The sequence below is a fragment of the Canis lupus genome, chromosome 25, assembly GCF_048164855.1.
Source record: "Canis lupus baileyi chromosome 25, mCanLup2.hap1, whole genome shotgun sequence".
Lineage (NCBI taxonomy): Eukaryota > Metazoa > Chordata > Mammalia > Carnivora > Canidae > Canis > Canis lupus.
The window spans coordinates 35,472,569-35,490,152 of NC_132862.1; the positions used below are offsets into that span (position 1 = coordinate 35,472,569).

Sequence of the window (17,584 nt, forward strand, 5' to 3'; positions counted from 1 at the left end):
GCAGTGACGCATTTATCCCGCGCGATGACGTGGCTGCCAGGCGCCCGGCGGCACGTTGGCCAGGCCTTGGGCGGGCTTCAGGGGGCGCAAACATGGCTATGGCCAGCGATTTCTACCTGCGCTACTACGTAGGGCACAAGGGCAAGTTTGGACACGAGTTTCTGGAGTTCGAGTTTCGGCCAGACGGTGAGCAGCGGAGCGGGGCGCCGCCGCCGCCGCCGCCGCAGCCTAGCGCGATGCGCGGCTGGGGGAAGCGGGGCGGAGAGGACTCGGAGGAGGCGGGGTGCGGTGAGCCAGCGTCGGGGGGCTTGCGAGTCTGTCGTGGGGGCCGAGGTCACGGCTAGAGCCGGAGTAAATACGAACTGAAGACTCTCAGAAGCAGAAGTTGGTTCTCTGCATAAAAGAAAATTCACGGGTGTAGATGAATTCAGAAAATCGAATCCTGCCAGGTACTGAAAACTTGAACATAGGATAATGAGAATCCCACGTTCAGCGCACCGGAAGAGACCCTAATGCCATCTAGTTTACTTGACGTCATCCTTGAACATTTTAAAGAACATCCCACCACGCACTGGCCCAATGGATGCTTAAAATCTTTCGGGGACCGGTGATTCTCGGACTCCCCATTCAACCATTGTATTCGTTCAGGCGCTGTCTGTAAGGCCACGTGTCTAGGAATAGGAATGAGACCCACTCTGAAGAAGGAAGCTCCACGTATGGAAGAATGGGTATAATGATGTGGTTTGGGTGATTAAATATAGTTGTTCCCATAGGATGCGTTAAGAATACAAAAGAGGGGAATGGTTAGGGCTACATGTAGGCGTCGAGGAAAGCTTCCTAGAGAAGGTAACGTTTGAAATTGTAGCTGGTATGCAGGGCTATTCTGGGGTTCCCAAACAGACCAGATTGGGGGCGCAGCCGCTGATAACATCCAAAGGCAGAGAATCTACTGTTGGTGAAACAAGAAAGGAATTTAGTTCAGAGAGGCCGGCACCAAGGAGACCATGGACTAGAGTCTCAAACACTCTCTCTACATGCCAAAATGCCAAAAATACATGCCAAAAAAAAATGAGGGGCAAAGGTGCGTTTGAGATCATGGTGGAGGTAGCCCAAAACCTCTTTCAAGATGAGTCTTGAAATGAGAATAGACTTTTTTTTTTTTTTTTTTTAAGATTTTATTTATTTATTCATGAGAGACACAGAGAGGCAGAGACACAGGCAGAGGGAGAAGCAGGCTCCATGCAGGGAGCCCGACGTGGGACTTGATCCCGGGACTCCGGGATCACGACCTGAGCTGAAGGCCGACGCACAACCGCTGAGCTACCCAGGCATCTCGAGAATAGCTATTTTCTTGGCCTGTGAGGGAAAAACAACAACATTCAGACCGTGGGAAGCAGCATGAACAAAGGATAAGGTGGAAACTGCTGCCTTGTAGGTGCAGCATATTTTATGTTTTGAGAGCCCTGATTCTCTTTAGAGAGTTATTGTATATTGAACTCTCCTTAGAACCAGGACAGTCCACCTGCATAGATTTTTCTGTCTTTGAATGCCCGTTATATGCTGGGCAACATGTAAAATACAAAAATTGAGGGTACAATAATGAGCAAGTCTCTTCAACTTCTCTGAAGGAGTTTTGCTTTGGGTAACAAAGATGTAAAACTAGCCATAAAACAGTGTGGATATTAAATGATGTGTTATGCTTTGGACAGAGTTCTGTGAGAGTGAAAGATAAAGCACAGAAGCATCATCACATATTAGAGAAGGGGGAATAGTATCAGACATAAAAAGAAACTCAAAGTAACTACAGCCCTGCAGTTCAGAAACCTTAATCACTATTCTCCTATGTTCTTGCCATGTCTCTTCTAAATTTAGCTAAGGAGCCAAATTTACCTAAATTCTCCATCTAATCTTTTCTTAGGTGATACTCCTTTTAGTGCTTTTGCCTGTAAACAGCTTTCAGCTTGCCTAGATCATGTTTAGTCACATAAATTAAGTAGTCTCATTTATCAGGGAGAGTTCATGCCAGAACAGTGGTTTTCATCCAGTTGTCTGCCACCACACCATTCCATATACTTCCTTCAGTGATCAAGGGTCACTGCACTAGGGTAACCTATCATTTTAGAGATCAGGACCACATTACATATGTATATGAACAACTGACTATAGCTATGAGGAGAAGCATGCATCAGGGAGTACAAAAGTCATGGATTAAAGTTAAGTGTAGGTCAGCTAACAAACTGGCCGACTTTTATCTAGAAGCAGTACATAGTTTTGTATCTTAGCCACAGTGTTAAATAGTAGCATTGCCATGCATAGATTAATTTGAAGGAGATAATTAAAAGAACACTTTGGAGTAGTGGGGAAAGCAGGAGTATTGGAAGAAGGTAGACCTAGAACTGAATCTTTGTGACCCTGGGCAAGTTATTTAACTCTGTTTTCTCAACTATGAATAGTTGAGAGAATAAAACCTTTTAAGGGTTGTTTTACCGATTAGATCTAATGCTCTGGGTAAATGACTTAGGGCCAATAGAGACCTATTACATAGGCTTTAAAAAAAATGTTAATTCCTTTTTCAGAGTCCCTGTTTAGTTCATGACAGCTTAGGCAAATGAGCCTTAAAAATGACCCCTCTATTATATTGAATTATATTGAAGGCATGAAATATTTAAAAATTATGTTAAATACTTTAAAAATCTATTGAAGGCGTGAAAGTTTTGAAAATGACTGGCTTCACCTTTAGCCAACTTTTTACCAACAAATATTTGAGTGTTTACAGGTCTAGCATTGATCTTATGCTGAAAGGGCAGAAATATTAATGAAAATAGTATAAATCATCTTTACCTTCAAAATTGCTTTCATTGTCATTTATTTATTTATTTGTTTATTTATTTATAGCAGTTTTTGCAGTTATAAATTGAATTTTTTTGTATTCCCCACAGGAAAGCTTAGATACGCGAACAACAGCAATTACAAAAATGATGTCATGATCAGAAAGGAGGTAAGTTCTTTTTGAATGTCTAATTTTCTACATTTAGACCATTTTCTTCATGTCATTTTTGAATTTACAAAAATACACCTAAGGCTGTATTGCTGTAAAGAAGCCAATTTATAGGTTGAAAAGGGAGTCTTTAAATTAGATATAACGGTAGCATGTGTAACAGAAGAAGATGCAATCTGAGTATATTAAGTTGTAGTCCCACTTTTGAACATATAATTTCATTCATTTTATAATTAGTTATGTCTCCTTATCCCACTCCTTATTAAACTAATGGATAGTCAAGATTTAAACACAGTGAATTTTACATGAAAGGCTCAAAAGTTAGGGCTAAGTAAGAAAAAGTTCAGAGCAGTAACTGGGATATGTACTTGTATTTGTCTCTGTTCACCACAGATTTTCCAAATCACCATTAACCATTCAGATGTATTTGAGTTCCGTGTTACAAAGGCAGATCCAAAGTTTTAAAAAGGGGCTAGTGGAAGTTATTAATTTATTTATTTTAATTTAGTAACAGATATATATTAAAGGAAAGGGCAAGAGAGTTAATAAAGTTGTAAGATGAGTGATTCCCTCCCAACTTGTACTTTTGGAATCAGTATTAGATTTTCCTGTGATACTCTCTTTGAATATTTAGGTTTTGTAACTTTGTATTATCATTTCATCCTGAGTTGTGGGAAGAAATAGACATTGTGGAATTTTTATTGTAACTTGTTTTCAGGCTTATGTACACAAGAGTGTAATGGAAGAACTGAAGAGGATTATTGATGACAGTGAAATTACAAAAGAAGATGATGCATTGTGGCCTCCCCCTGACAGAGTTGGCCGACAGGTTTGTGTTCAGTGGTTCTTTAGGCATGGTAGTAGAAACTGGTAATATAAATGTTGTGTTTCTACTTATTTATTTAGAATAGATCCTCATTGATTCTTTGGTTTTCCATTTATTTAGTAGGCATCTGATCAATACTCTTTGATTTTATTTCACTTAGTCTCATTTTCTGTCCTACTTCTGAATAGTAAAGGAGTCAGTGCAGAGCTCTGAATTTAGACATCTTCCTGACGAGTCTTCTATGTAGCTTCACGAGTTAAAGTTATGATGTTTTCACACTGTTATGAATAATTGCTATTGTATATTAATTCTATTAAGAAAAAGTACAGTGTGAAATTCAAGACAAGATTCTTATTGACTATAAAATTCACTTTCTTCATTTTTATAACTTTGAGAACTCTTAGGCCCAAGAGAGGGATTTGATTGCGTCTTTGTGCAAACTGACTACCGCATTTGCCTCCTGTTGTTCCCTTTGGAGTAATTAATGTTTCTCAAAGGGCTTCTGGAGAAGTTTGTTTTTTTTTTTTTTTTTCTTCTTTTTTTTTTTTCTCTGGAGAAGTTTGAAGGCTTAATTTCCCTCTGTAGAAAGACAGTTTGATTGGGTCTTTTCAACTCTTGGAGAATTGAAATACAAATCCTGGAGGAAGAAACAGTTAATTTCATTTTTGTATATTCCTGAGGATTATACTTTATATCCCCTTCCTTGACTGGAAGAAAATATGGAGAAATCAAATGCTGATGTTCTGTGCAATCACTTAACTCTTCTATTTAAACAGGCATTTTTTAGGAAAGCAAAGGTAATAGTTAATAGTATTTATGTGACATATTGTAAACAGTTTTGAAAAGTAACTTTTTAAATCTTGGTTTCTTTCTTTCTTTTTTTTTTTTAATTTATTTATGATAGTCACAGAGAGAGAGAGAGAGAGGCAGAGACATAGGCAGAGGGAGAAGCAGGCTCCATGCACTGGGAGCCCGATGTGGGATTCGATCCTGGGTCTCCAGGATCGCACCCTGGGCCAAAGGCAGGCGCCAAACCACTGCGCCACCCAGGGATCCCCTAAATCTTGGTTTCTTTTATGCAATAGGTACTTATGTACTAAAAAACAGACACCATAACAGCAAATCATTTATCTCTTTTAGACTCAGAGAGAACTCAGTATTTTCATCTACCCACTTGATGATGGGTTTATGTGTTTTGGTTAGTAGGGAGGGGTAGGCATGTTCCAGAAATCATTTATTGGATTTTTAAAAAATTAATTAATTTATTCATGAAAGACACAGAGAGAGGCAGAGATAGGCAGAGGGAGAAGCAGGCTCCCTGGGGGAACCTGATGTGGGACTTGATCGTAGGACCTTGGGGATCACAACCTGAGCCAAAGGCAGGCGCTCAACAACTGCTGAGCCACCCAGGTATCCCTATCAATTGGATCTTTAAGTCAAAGATTCTATGATAGTTTGAGAGCCTTAGTTAATTCTCCATTTTGTGCATGTCATAAACTGTGTATAATTAGGTTTCTTGGTCAAAACATAGCTAAAATGTTCTTTAATTTTACTTGATAAATCACTACACACATAGCCTCTTAATTATTGATTTTAGATTTGCAGATAAAATCTAGGGAAAAATTTATACAATAATTGGGGCACACTAAGAATGTCTGTAATATGTTACATTTGCTTTAGTAGGTATTAATTTTACATGCTTTGTGAAGTCAAACAACTATGAGTCTCTCAGTCTTAACAGCCCAGGACTCAGATATCAGTACCATCATTTGCTTGTAAATATCACTGTTTTCATAAGCTTTATGAGTCGTTTATGCGTCACTCTTACATACATCATTTATATGTATAGTGTCTTATTTATAATATCTGTGGAAAACAGTCTTAGTTGATCCTAATATTGGGGACTCCTGAGCAGTCAATGGGATTTTTATTTTACAGAGTTTTTATTTTACATAGTTTATGTCTATCAGGTCAAGTTTCTTTTTTTTTTCTGTTTTTTTTTTTTTTTTTTTTTTTTTTTCTCCTCTGCTAGAAAACTTGCAGCTAAAATTGGGATCTCTTGACAACAAGAATTCAGATGTCTCTGAAATGGAGTTTTATATTAACTACATTAATCTGTTTTATTTTTTTCAGGAGCTTGAGATTGTAATTGGAGATGAACACATTTCTTTTACCACATCAAAAATAGGTTCTCTTATTGATGTAAATCAGTCAAAGTGAGTATGCTAAAGTATTTTGACTAAATTGATGTAATTTATTTGACAGGCTCATTTTAGAAGGAAATGGTAGCCATAATCTGGAATTATTTCAATAGTAACTTACCAGTTTATTCTCCAGATATAATTCTGACTTTTATGTCATTAAAGACTTGCTTTGCCTAACCACTTTGACAGTGACTAACAGTGTATTTTTCTGATTAAAAAAAAAAATCTTAATTTGATCACTATGTATAACAGTGACCAAATTTTAATAACTGTTTTTGGTAAAAATCTGGATAAAGTTTCATAATCTTTTAAAGAAATCCTTATTGATTATATCACCTCAGTAGCTTAATATCATATCACTTTTCTTCTTGAGTTTAATATTTGAAAGAAATTTAATTAATAAATTAATTAATTAGAGGAAGGGAGAAAAGAATTAGAGGAAAGGAGAAAAGAATGAATGCATAATAACTATTACATACAAAAGGCTAGGTTCATCAAGACCAACCAGATTTTTGAACTATCCATTGATTTTCCCACAGTTAGGGAGGATGTGGTATTCATACCCTAACTGGGATCTTAAATTGGTACAGTTTTCTTTGGAAAGCAGTGTGATGATTATACATGAAAAACTGTTAAGATTGTAAACTCATCTTTGACTTAGTAATTTCATTTCTGAACATCTATTTTATGGATATACTGTCAAAGTAATGAAAAGGCTTTATTATTCAAGAAAATGGTCACTAAAGTCTTAAAATTGGGAAGAAATCAAAAGGTCTTAACAAAGAATTGTTAATTAAAAGTCATTTGTGAATTGTTTTTAATGTAACCAAAAAAGTAATGTTAAAAAGAGCACAGGGAATGATTTTAGTTATGAAAATAGAGAAATGCCAAAATATTTATAGTTATTCTGTGAGGAGTGACATTTAATAGTATTATGGATATTATTTTTTCTATCTTTATAATTTTATATACTTTCTCTGTTCTTGATATGTATAGCTATTACTTTTATAAGAAAATAAATACTTAAATATGTAATGAATACTGGTGAAGAAAATTTATATTTTTTGTAGAAAATCCAGAGATAATTGTTTAGTTTGTTCATTTTCGTTGAGACAGATCCTTCCTTTCTCCTGAATGCCTTTGTTTTGGTTTTTGTTTTGTTTTGGGAATTAACTTTAAAATTAAGCGTTTTATTTTAGGAACGAAATAATAATTTTTATCTTTTTAAATTTTAGGGATCCTGAAGGCCTTCGAGTATTTTACTATTTGGTACAGGACCTGAAATGTTTAGTATTTAGTCTTATTGGATTACATTTCAAGATTAAACCAATCTAAATTGTATGTTTTTGAAGCTGTTTTTATATTTAATTAGGGGTTTGTCATTTACACTATTGGGATTTTTATAAATGTGAAACTTTTTTTTGTATGCCAACTAAAAATAAGAAAATACATAAATAGGCTAATGGTTATTCTCACTTGGGTCCAAGTGGTTAGACAGTCCTTACACATGAAATTCTGTAAATAAAAGCAACCTTTTGTTGAGAGTTTGCTCTAATAAAACATATCAAAGCCTGAATGGAGAGTGATTTTTTTGCTTTTGTTCTTTTTTTCACAAGGCCAAGTCTGTTTATTCAGTGTAAGATAATAAAGAGTTGTTTTAGTAGGTACGTCCTATGCCAGAAGTTCTTTCAGGCAGAAATATTTTGCTAGATTTTCATTCATTAAAGGCAATTGTAATCTTCCTTTATTTCTTCCATACCTAATGGGACTTAATTTTTGGTGCCTCTAGTAGTTGTTTTTTTGTTTTGTTTTGTTTTTGTTTTTAAAAGATTTTATGTATTTATTCATAGACACAGAGAGAGAGAGAGGCAAAGACACAGGCAGAGGGAGAAGCAGGCTCCACACGGGGAGCCCGATATGGGACTCGATCCTGGGTCTCCAGGATCACACCCCAAGCTGCAGGCGGCGCCAAACCGCTGCGCCACTGGGGCTGCCCTAGTAGTTGTTTACATCAGGTTTTTACATTTATCACAACCTTACAGAAATTATTAGAATTTAAATATTTTTGGCATAGTCAGTAATTGCCTACAGGATTACAACAGTGAAGTCAGCACTCCAAGTTAAACATATCTTTTATTATGCCTTTATTCCTTTTTTTTTTAAGATTTTATTTATTTATTCATGAGAGACACACAGAGAGAAGCAGAGATACAGGCAGAGGGAGAAGCAGGCTCCATGCAGGGAGCCTGTTGTGGGACTTGATCCTGGGACTCCAGGATCACGCCCTGGGCCGAAGGCAGACACCTAACCGCTAAGCCACCCAAGGATCCCCTCCTTATTTCACAAAAGATTTTATCAATAAGATATTTCACAATATATTGTATTTTTGTAGGAAATAAGTTCTCAGCATTATAAGTTATTAAAAATTGAGACTTTAATGCACATGTTCGTGTCTATGTATTCTAATTATAAATGAGCATAGGTTCAACTCATGATTTTCAGTTCCCTGCAACCTCTTGCTGATAGACTTGATCTTTAATTACTTCCCCTGTTAGTAACTATGCCCCTGGTATTGTTCTTCCTCCATCTGAACCTCTACTTTTTAAAAGTGTGCCATCCTGGTAGTGATAATTCACTTGCCCTGTGGTCAGTCAGGACTTACTGGGTCACCTCATTGGTAGAATTGGTCTCTGAAGGTTTGCCAGTACTCCTGAGCTTTGTTCTAGTGACTGTCCAGTCAACTTCTTTGAGATAATAGAGATGTTCTATATCTATAGTCCAATAAGGTAGCAACATAAGTACTTGAGATGTGGTTAGTCTAACTGAATTTATAGCCCTATTCAATTAAAAATATTTTTCAAAATTATGAAAAATTTCAAGTATAAAACTTGTTTTTTTAATTAATTAATTAATTAATTATTTATGATAGTCACAGAGAGAGAGAGAGAGGCAGAGACATAGGCAGAGGGAGAAGCAGGCTCCATGCACCGGGAGCCCGACGTGGGATTCGATCCCAGGTCTCCAGGATCACGCCCGGGCCAAAGGCAGGCGCCAAACCGCTGCGCCACCCAGGGATCCCCAAGTATAAAACTTGTTACAAGAATTGTAAAACTCACAACCACTCTAGATTCTATACTTAATAATATTTTACTGAAGTAAATCTCTTCTAAATCCTGTCCTGTTGATTTTTCACTTAAGAATAAAATAACTGGTATAATTGGTGTCAACAGGCCACTTTTTAGTGCTATGTAGTTTTGATCAAATTTAGATAGCTTGTGTGCCTTGTGCCTACCCTTTGGACATTGTAGCTGTAGAGCATTTCTTGGTATCCTGTTTGCCATGTAATCCTGTTTGATCTTGCACATTGAGTGAAAATGTATAGCCATCATCCAGGTTTGCCCTGGAAAGTTGCCTGATCTCCACTGTGCAAGATGATACTGTTATCACCTCCAGGTCTCTTATGAAAAGAAACATTTCTGTTCAAGTTGTAGACATTGATATACAGTGTAAAATCATGTAATTTTCTTATACTTAGGTGCCAACCTCAAGGAGAAAGGGAGAAACAAGTGCGCTTTTAACCTGTGTGCCCACAATGTTTGGTTGCTCCTCAAAATAACTGTTTTGTGGCTCCTGAGTAAGACATTGATAAGATGATCAAGCTGCAACAATGTTGGGAGTAATAGTCCTTAGATCAAAACATCTTTAACATGTTACTCCTTGTCTTCATTCTCAGCACTTCCAGTGCTGACTTAACTTGTTATGCTCTGTCCCCACTGTCTGCTGAGTTTCTCCTATTCAAACCAAGATTGGAGGCTAGGTCAGTAAGATAAATATTTTATATTGTCTCTGATTTATTTTTTCTTTCTTTCTTTCTTTCTTTCTTTCTTTCTTTCTTTCTTTCTTTCTTTCTTTCTTTCTTTCTTTCTTTCTTTCTTCTTTCTTTCTTTCCTTCCTTCCTTCCTTCCTTCCTTCTTTCTTTCTTTCCTTTCTTCTTTCTTTCTTTTTCTTTTTTCTTTCCTCTTTCTTTTTCTTTCTTTCTTTTTTCTTTTCTAAAGACTATTTGAGATAGAGTGAGAATGAGTGGTGCAGAGGGGCAGTGGTAGAGAGAGAAGCAGACTCCCTGCTGAGCAGGAAGCCTGAGGCAGGACTCCATTCTAGGACATAGAGATTATGGAGCTGAGCCAAAGGCAATGAATGCTTAACTGATGAGCCACCCAGGTGTCCCTGTCTCTGATTCCTATACCTTAATTGAACTGGCTCTTACTTGATTTTTTTTTTTTTTTTTTTTTTTTTTTTTTATTAATTTATTTATTATAGTCAGAGAGAGAGGCAGAGACACAGGCAGAGGGAGAAGCAGGCTCCATGCACCACCGGGAGCCTGATGTGGGATCCGATCCCGGGTCTCCAGGATCGCGCCCTGGGCCAAAGGCAGGCGCTAAACCGCTGCGCCACCCAGGGATCCCTCTCTTACTTGATTTTATGCTGTTGTGGACAGTGATCACTAACAAGTTTTGTATAATGCTAGTTTTATGTGAAACTAGAATACTACAGCACTCAGGTCAGCAGATACGTTTTCCCTTCCCCTCCTCCCCATCATAAAGAGACTTCTTGCAATAATCAAAACTTATTTCCCAAGTATTGGTTCTGTGCCCCATCCTTCCTTTGCTCCTTTATGGGATGGAGTGTTGCTTCCCATCACTTAACGCAATATTTTCCATGAAGTAGGTGCTTTGCAAAAGTTGACATCTGATTGTCTTTTGTACTTACTGCCATCAGATTATTTGCCTTTGTAACTTAGTCTGATCTGGGAGATTAATTTCTTTCGTAATGGAAAACCTTTCAGTTACATTGAACTTTGCAAATGTACATACTCCTGCCACAGAGTTGTATATTCAAACACTTTGGATAAGGTTGTGTCTTTTGGATGTGGTCCAACTGTGATCCTAATTTCTTGAGTAGAGCACTTTAATGTTGCTTAACCAAAGCAATAGACGATGGCAAAGAGGAATGGTGAGAATTGGGATGATCTGTCAGCCTCTACCATTCTATTTTATTTTATTTTGAGTTTCCAGGTTTTGTGCCTCTGCTGCTTATAGTTTAGAGTGCAGGCGGGTATTTCGTTGATACCAGGCTGAGGGTATACATATGATCACTTTAAGTATAAATTTAAATGATAGCTAAATTGTTATTTTGTATATCCTATTGCTAGACTATTTTGTTTTGAAATACATGAAACTTGTGAACATGGGTTGTACTGTAAATTCAACCACTAATCCCTGTGATGTTTTTCAAAGACTTTTTTTAGGAGCAATTTTGGGTTCATAGAAAAATGAGAGGAAGGGACAGAGATTTCTCATATACTCCAGTGCCACCCATCCGTAACCTCCTGTTACCAACATTTCCCACCAGAGTGTTATATTTGTTACATTTGATGAGGCTCTATTGACTTCATAATCACTTAAAGCCCATAGTTTTCATTAGGGTTCACTCTTGGCAGTGTACATTGTATGGGTTTGGGCAAATGTGTAATGATATGTATCTATCCTTATGGTATCAGGGCTAGTATTTTCACAACACTAAAATTCCTCTGTGCTCCATCCATTTCTCCCTATCCTCATCCCCTACCCTCATCATCACCACTGCTCTTTGTATTGTCTCCATAGCTTTATCTTTTCCACACTGCTATATAGTTGGAAATCTGCAATATGTAGATTTTCAGATTTACTTCTTTTATTGGTAATACACATTTAAGTTTCCTTCATGTCTTTTCATGACTTGATAGCTCATTTTTTCTTATTTTATTCATTTATCCAGTGAAGGACATTTTGGTTGCTTCCAGGTTTTGGCGATTAAGTAAAGCTCCTATAAACATCTATGTGTAGGTTTTTGAGTGAACATCAAATTTGTTGATTAATTTAATAATTGGCTTCCTAGCATTATATGGTAATGAGCTAGAAGATAAAATCCACAAAATTTAATAAAAGATAAACAACAAAGGTAAATGAATGATTTAAGGGTCTGAACTGTTTGAAATAGTGGAGGGAACACTAATTGAATCATCAAATTCTTAATTATGCCTCTACTTTGCAGACCTATTTTCCCTTTCAACCTGTGAATAGACAGGTTTTCTTTTAATGGCAGAGAGCCCAAATAGCCTTTAGAAATTGGAGAAAGGGTGCATACTATTTGATTGACCCCTGAAAGGAAGTTGGGCTCTTATAAAGGATTTTAACTCTAGGGCACTTGATAAGCTTTTATTGTAAAAAGGAAGGAGAAATGTAGTAGCTAATTAGGGGAACCGGAAACTCAAACAAGGGCTGTTGAGTGTTTACAGCAAGAACCAGAAATTTAGCATGTCATAAAGGTTAGACATTGAGTCTAACTGTGGAAGTGGGAAACTGGCTAGGTGAGGTTCTCTTCTCACTTAGAGGGATGCAGACCATCTTTCCCTGGGAGCCAGTGTTTCTTCTAGACATCCTTCACTTTGGCCTACAAGTGTAACAACAGCTAGCTGCTGTGAAATGATAAGCCATTGTGGTTTGAAGGTGTGACCAGAAAACTTGGTGTGATAGAAGCTGTGAACTAAGCTAGCTGACAAAGCTCATATGGTCAGTAAGGGCTGCTGTAAAATATCTGGTGTCCCAAGTGAAAAAAGGCTTTATAGCAAAGCAGCCAGGAAGTAAATAAATGAATGCTTTATATATTCCTAGTGTGTATATGTGTTTGCACCTAAGTGAATTTGGAAGACAGTACAATCAACATTCAAAATATTCTTCAAATTTTCATCTTTCTGTTTTATAAACTAGTATTTGTGACAGATGAGGTTTGGTGCTACCAGTTTTGTGTTGCTTTGATCAAAAGGCCATGCTAGGAGTTTCAATTAGTCCCCGCTGAAGTCGCTGCCATTATTATCTGATGCTGCTTGTCTTCTCTTTTAAGAATAAATTTGCTTCTTTCCAGAAAGTAGGTCTTAGTAATAAGACAAACAAACCAAACACCTAGTTTGGAGGGAGCAGCTACACAATTTGGCTCTCCAATCATTCATCTTAATTATACTCTCTACAACTGAAAAATCTAGATTTATAGTCAGTTTCTCTGAACTTGAACAACCTGTTCATCATGTGCACATGTAGGCATCATATCTCTTGTCTATGCTGTAGTTATAGTAAGGAACTAGACCGACATGACGCTTGGCTTACAGTGTTTACATAGAGAAGACAGACCACTGTGGTAGTGTAAAACAGTATCCTGTACATGTCTAGCCTCCATCGTGAGAACTAGTCACACTCTCCCTGACGCTGGATGTAAATCAAAACAGAATGAAGATTCAGCATTACTAGTATCTGCATGGGACAGCAACATAGGAATAATTGGACCTGAGGTCACAGAATGGTTTTTCTAGGGAGTCAGGAGTGAACTGCCATATGTTCCCTGCTCCTAAATTGTATTAATGTGCCCCCTGCCCCTCCTCACACACTTTTTTTCCAAGCATCTACACTGCAAAACTGACATGTGAGGAGAGAGAAAGTAGCTCAGCCTGTCAGCATTTCCGGACTGCCACCCTGGCTCTTCCACTATTTATAGAACCTTAGGAGAGAGGGGAAAAAATGAATAGTTATTAATTTTGAAGTCTGGAAATCATATCTAGTGCTAATCTCATTGAATTTTTCCCAGCCTATGAAGTGAATGATATTCTTACAGACATATGAGGAAATAGTCTTGAAGATTGAGAGACTTGCTTCACATTTTTACAGGTAGAAAGAATTTGAAACTTGGACCTCAAAAAATAATATTTAACATTCAATGAACCTGATTTTAAACATGGGTCAAGAATTAGCAATAATGTGTCTTTTGGCAAGTCAACTTCTTAACATTAGTTTCTTCATTTGTAAAATGGGGACAATAATAAACAGCTATCAGTGTTGGGAAGTTTTGATATGGTTTTATATCCAGTGGGTCCTTCAATAAATTACAGTTAATGACCATTAATATTTCTCCCATTCCCACTTCCTATGTTGTCTCAGCAGACATAATTAATAATTAATAATAATTAATAATTAATTAATTAATTATGGTGCAATGGGTTTACTGAGTGTCCAGACTCCACTCATAAAACTTTGCTTATATAATTGAATTACATCAGTCTGGGAAATATTTCAGATGATTGCTTGCACATGATGATTAGTGGAAGACTGCTTTGGGGGCTGAAGTGGGTCAGTGGAGGGCCAAGGAACAGCAGCATTACCTAGACTGATCCCTGTGGTCAGAATATTCAGTAGCTCTGTTTGGAAAGTAGTTTGGATGAGAGGTGGGGGACATGAGCAAACTGAAGAATGGGAAGGCCTTCTAAAGTACCATGGTTTAGTTGCAGCTGGAGGTTGGTAAGGGATGAAAAGAATAAGCAAGGAATTTGGTTAGAGCCTGGTGAAGGATGAGCTGTCTCTAGATGACCAATTTCTGTTTCTCATCCCACCTCACTCCTCTTCTGCCATACTCTATATTAACCCTAATCCTCTGCTTTGAGGAGTACTTTAGTTGACTTCACAGAGCTGTATGTCAGAAGATTGACAAGGCCTGTATATATGAAAATGAACTTCAGTGAGATTTGGGTGTATAATGATAAGTCCTGCCTCAGAAGCAGTTATAGAAACCAATTTCCACTAGCTGGAAGGTTGTGGATCTTCATGAACTAAGATTCACATAAAATTTAAGTAGAGGAATACTTCAACAGTATCTTATTTTAAAAAATAAAATGTGAACATTTTCACACACAATTGGTCATATATAAATGGGAACAGCTTCACTGGAAGGCACTGGGCAATACGTATTAACATTTTTTTGTATTGATCCTCTAATTTCATGTTTAAATATTTTTCCTAAGACATCATTCAAAAGTAGGTGAAATATTTTTTACACTAGCAAAAAATTGGGAAATAACCCAGATGTCCAACAGTAGGGTATTGCCTAAGTAAATTTTGTTACAATCTGTATGATTAATGAATATATATATATCTTTATTTTATTTTTGTTTTTAATATTTCATTTTATTTATTTTTAAAAATATTTTACTTATTTATTCATGAGAGATGGGAGAGAGAGAGAGAGAGAGAGAGAGAGAGAGATGCAGAGACACAGTCAGAGGGAGAAGCAGGCTCCATGCAGGTAACCTGATGTGGGACTCGATCCCGGGACTCTAGGATCATGCCCTGAGCCGAAGGCAGGCACCAAACCGCTGAGCCACCCAGGGATCCCCCCAATATTTTATTTTAAATTTAATTTGCTAACATATAGTATAATACTCATTGCTCATCGCATCATGTGCGCTCCTTAATGCCCTTCACCCAGTTTACCCCAGTCCCCCACTCACCTACCCTTCTGCAACCCTTTGTTTCTTTCCCAGAGTTAGGAGTCTCTCATGGTTTGCTTTGTCTTCATCTCTAATTTCCCCCCACTCAGTTTCCCTCCTTTCCCTTATACTCCCTTTCACTGTTTCTTATATTCCACATATGAGTGAAACCATATGATAATTGTCTTTCTCCAATTGGCTTACTTCACTCAGCAAGATACTCTCCAGTTCCTTCCATGTTGATGTAAATGGTAGGTATTCATTCTTTCTGATGGCTGAATGATATTCCATTGTGTGTGTGTGTGTGTGTGTGTGTGTGTGTATAATCACTTGTTTATCCATTCATCTGTTGAAGGACATCTTAACTCCTTTCACAGTTTGGCTATTGTGAGCATTCCAGCTATGAACACTGGGGTGCAGGTGTTGCATTGTTTCACTACATCTGTACCTTTGGGGTAAATACCCAGTAGTGTAATTGCTGGGTCATAGAGTAGTTCTATGGAAATACATTGTTAAACTTCTGGTGACATTCTGCACTGGGCCCTGGTAACTGCACATCCAGACCAGTGCCATCCCACTAAATCACAGCTTTCTCTATGCCTATCTGCCATCCAAGCCATTGCCTGATTAATCTTATAAAGATATAACACTCATCCTGCTCCACATACTCACCAACACTTGTTGTTTCCTGTCTTGTTAATTTTAGCCATTCTCACCAGTGTAAGATGGTATCTCTTTGTGGTTTTCATTTGTATTTCCCTGTTGACAAGTGATATGAAGCACTTTTTCATGTGTTTGTTGGCTTTGTGTAGGTCTTCTTCGGAGAAATATCTGTTCATGTCATCTGTTCATTTCTTGACTAGATTGTTTTTTTTGGGTGTTGAGTTTACTACATTCTATATGGTAATTCTATATAAATTATATTCTACATTCTATATAAATTCTATATAAATCCAATAGGGATAGACCCTTTAAGTATGATATAATGTCCCTCTTCATTTCTTAGTACAGTCTTTGGTTTAAAATTTAATTTATCTGAAATGAGGATTGCTACCCTAGCTTTCTTTCGAGGTTTATTTGCATGGTAAATGGTTGTCCACCCCCTCATTTTCAGTCTCAAGGTGTCCTTAGGTCTAAAATGAGTCTCTTGTAGACAGCATTTTCTTAAAATATCCAGTCTGATACTCCCTGTCTTTTGTCTAGAACATTTAGCCTGTTCATGTTCAGAGTAACTATTGAAAGATATGAATTTAGTGCCATTTTCCTATCAATACAGTCCTTGTTTCTGCAGATTGTCTTTCTTTCTTTGGGCTCCTTCTTCACTTACTGGATCCCATTTAATATTTCTTGCACAGCTGGTTTGGTGGTCACATACTCTTTCAGTTTCTCTCTGTCCTGAAAGCTCTTTATCTCTCCTTCCATTCTGAATGACAGCCTTGATGGAGTAAGTATTCTTGGATGCATATTTTTCTCGTTTAGTACCCTGAATATATCATGGCAGCCCTTTCTGGCTTTTCAGGTCTCTGTGGATAGGTCTGCTGTTAATCTGATATTTCTTCCCCTATATGTTAGGAATCTTTTCTCTTGAGCTGCTTTCACGATTTTCTCTTTATCTCTGAAATTTGCAAGCTTCGATATTATGTCAGAGTGTGGATTCAGTTTTTGTTGATTTGGGGAGGTGTCTTCTCCATCTCTTGGAGATGAATTCCTGCCCCTAGATTAAGGAAGTTCTCAGATGTGATTTGTTCAAACATATCTTATGGTCCTCTCTCTGATTCCATGCCCTCTGGAATTCCAATAATATGAATGTTATTTTTTTTTTCAAACTATCACTTAGTTCCTGGAGCCTCTCCTTATGGTCTTTTTGTTGTTTTTCTCTTTTTTCCTTAGCTTCCTTCTGTCCACCCACTTGTATTCTATGTCACTTACTCTCTCTTGTGCCTCATTTACCCTACTTGTTAGAGCATCCAGTTAGACTACATCTCAGAGGACTTTTAATTTCAATCTGATCTCATTTCTACACTAAGAGATTCTCTAGAGTCTTTTAAGCTTTTTTTCAAGTACAACCAGTAACTTTATAATTGTAATTGTGAACTCCATCTGACATTTTACTTAAATCCATATCCAGTAGATCTGTGGCAGAGAGTATTACCTCTAGTTCTTTCTTTTGTGGTGAATTCTTCCTTCTAGTCATTTTTTCCAGTGCAGAA

At 37.2% G+C, this 17,584-nt stretch overlaps 1 protein-coding gene across 1 annotated transcript; it reads left to right on the plus strand.

The window, feature by feature from the left end:
- The first annotated feature begins 10 nt into the window (after positions 1–10).
- MAGOHB (mago homolog B, exon junction complex subunit) lies at positions 11–7,604 on the plus strand. Its single transcript, XM_072799019.1, has 5 exons — positions 11–186; positions 2,940–2,998; positions 3,717–3,827; positions 5,958–6,040; positions 7,264–7,604. Exons 1-5 carry the CDS (start codon positions 93–95, stop codon positions 7,361–7,363), a joined length of 447 nt encoding a protein of 148 aa, XP_072655120.1. The 5' UTR covers positions 11–92; the 3' UTR covers positions 7,364–7,604.
- The last annotated feature ends 9,980 nt before the right edge of the window (positions 7,605–17,584 follow it).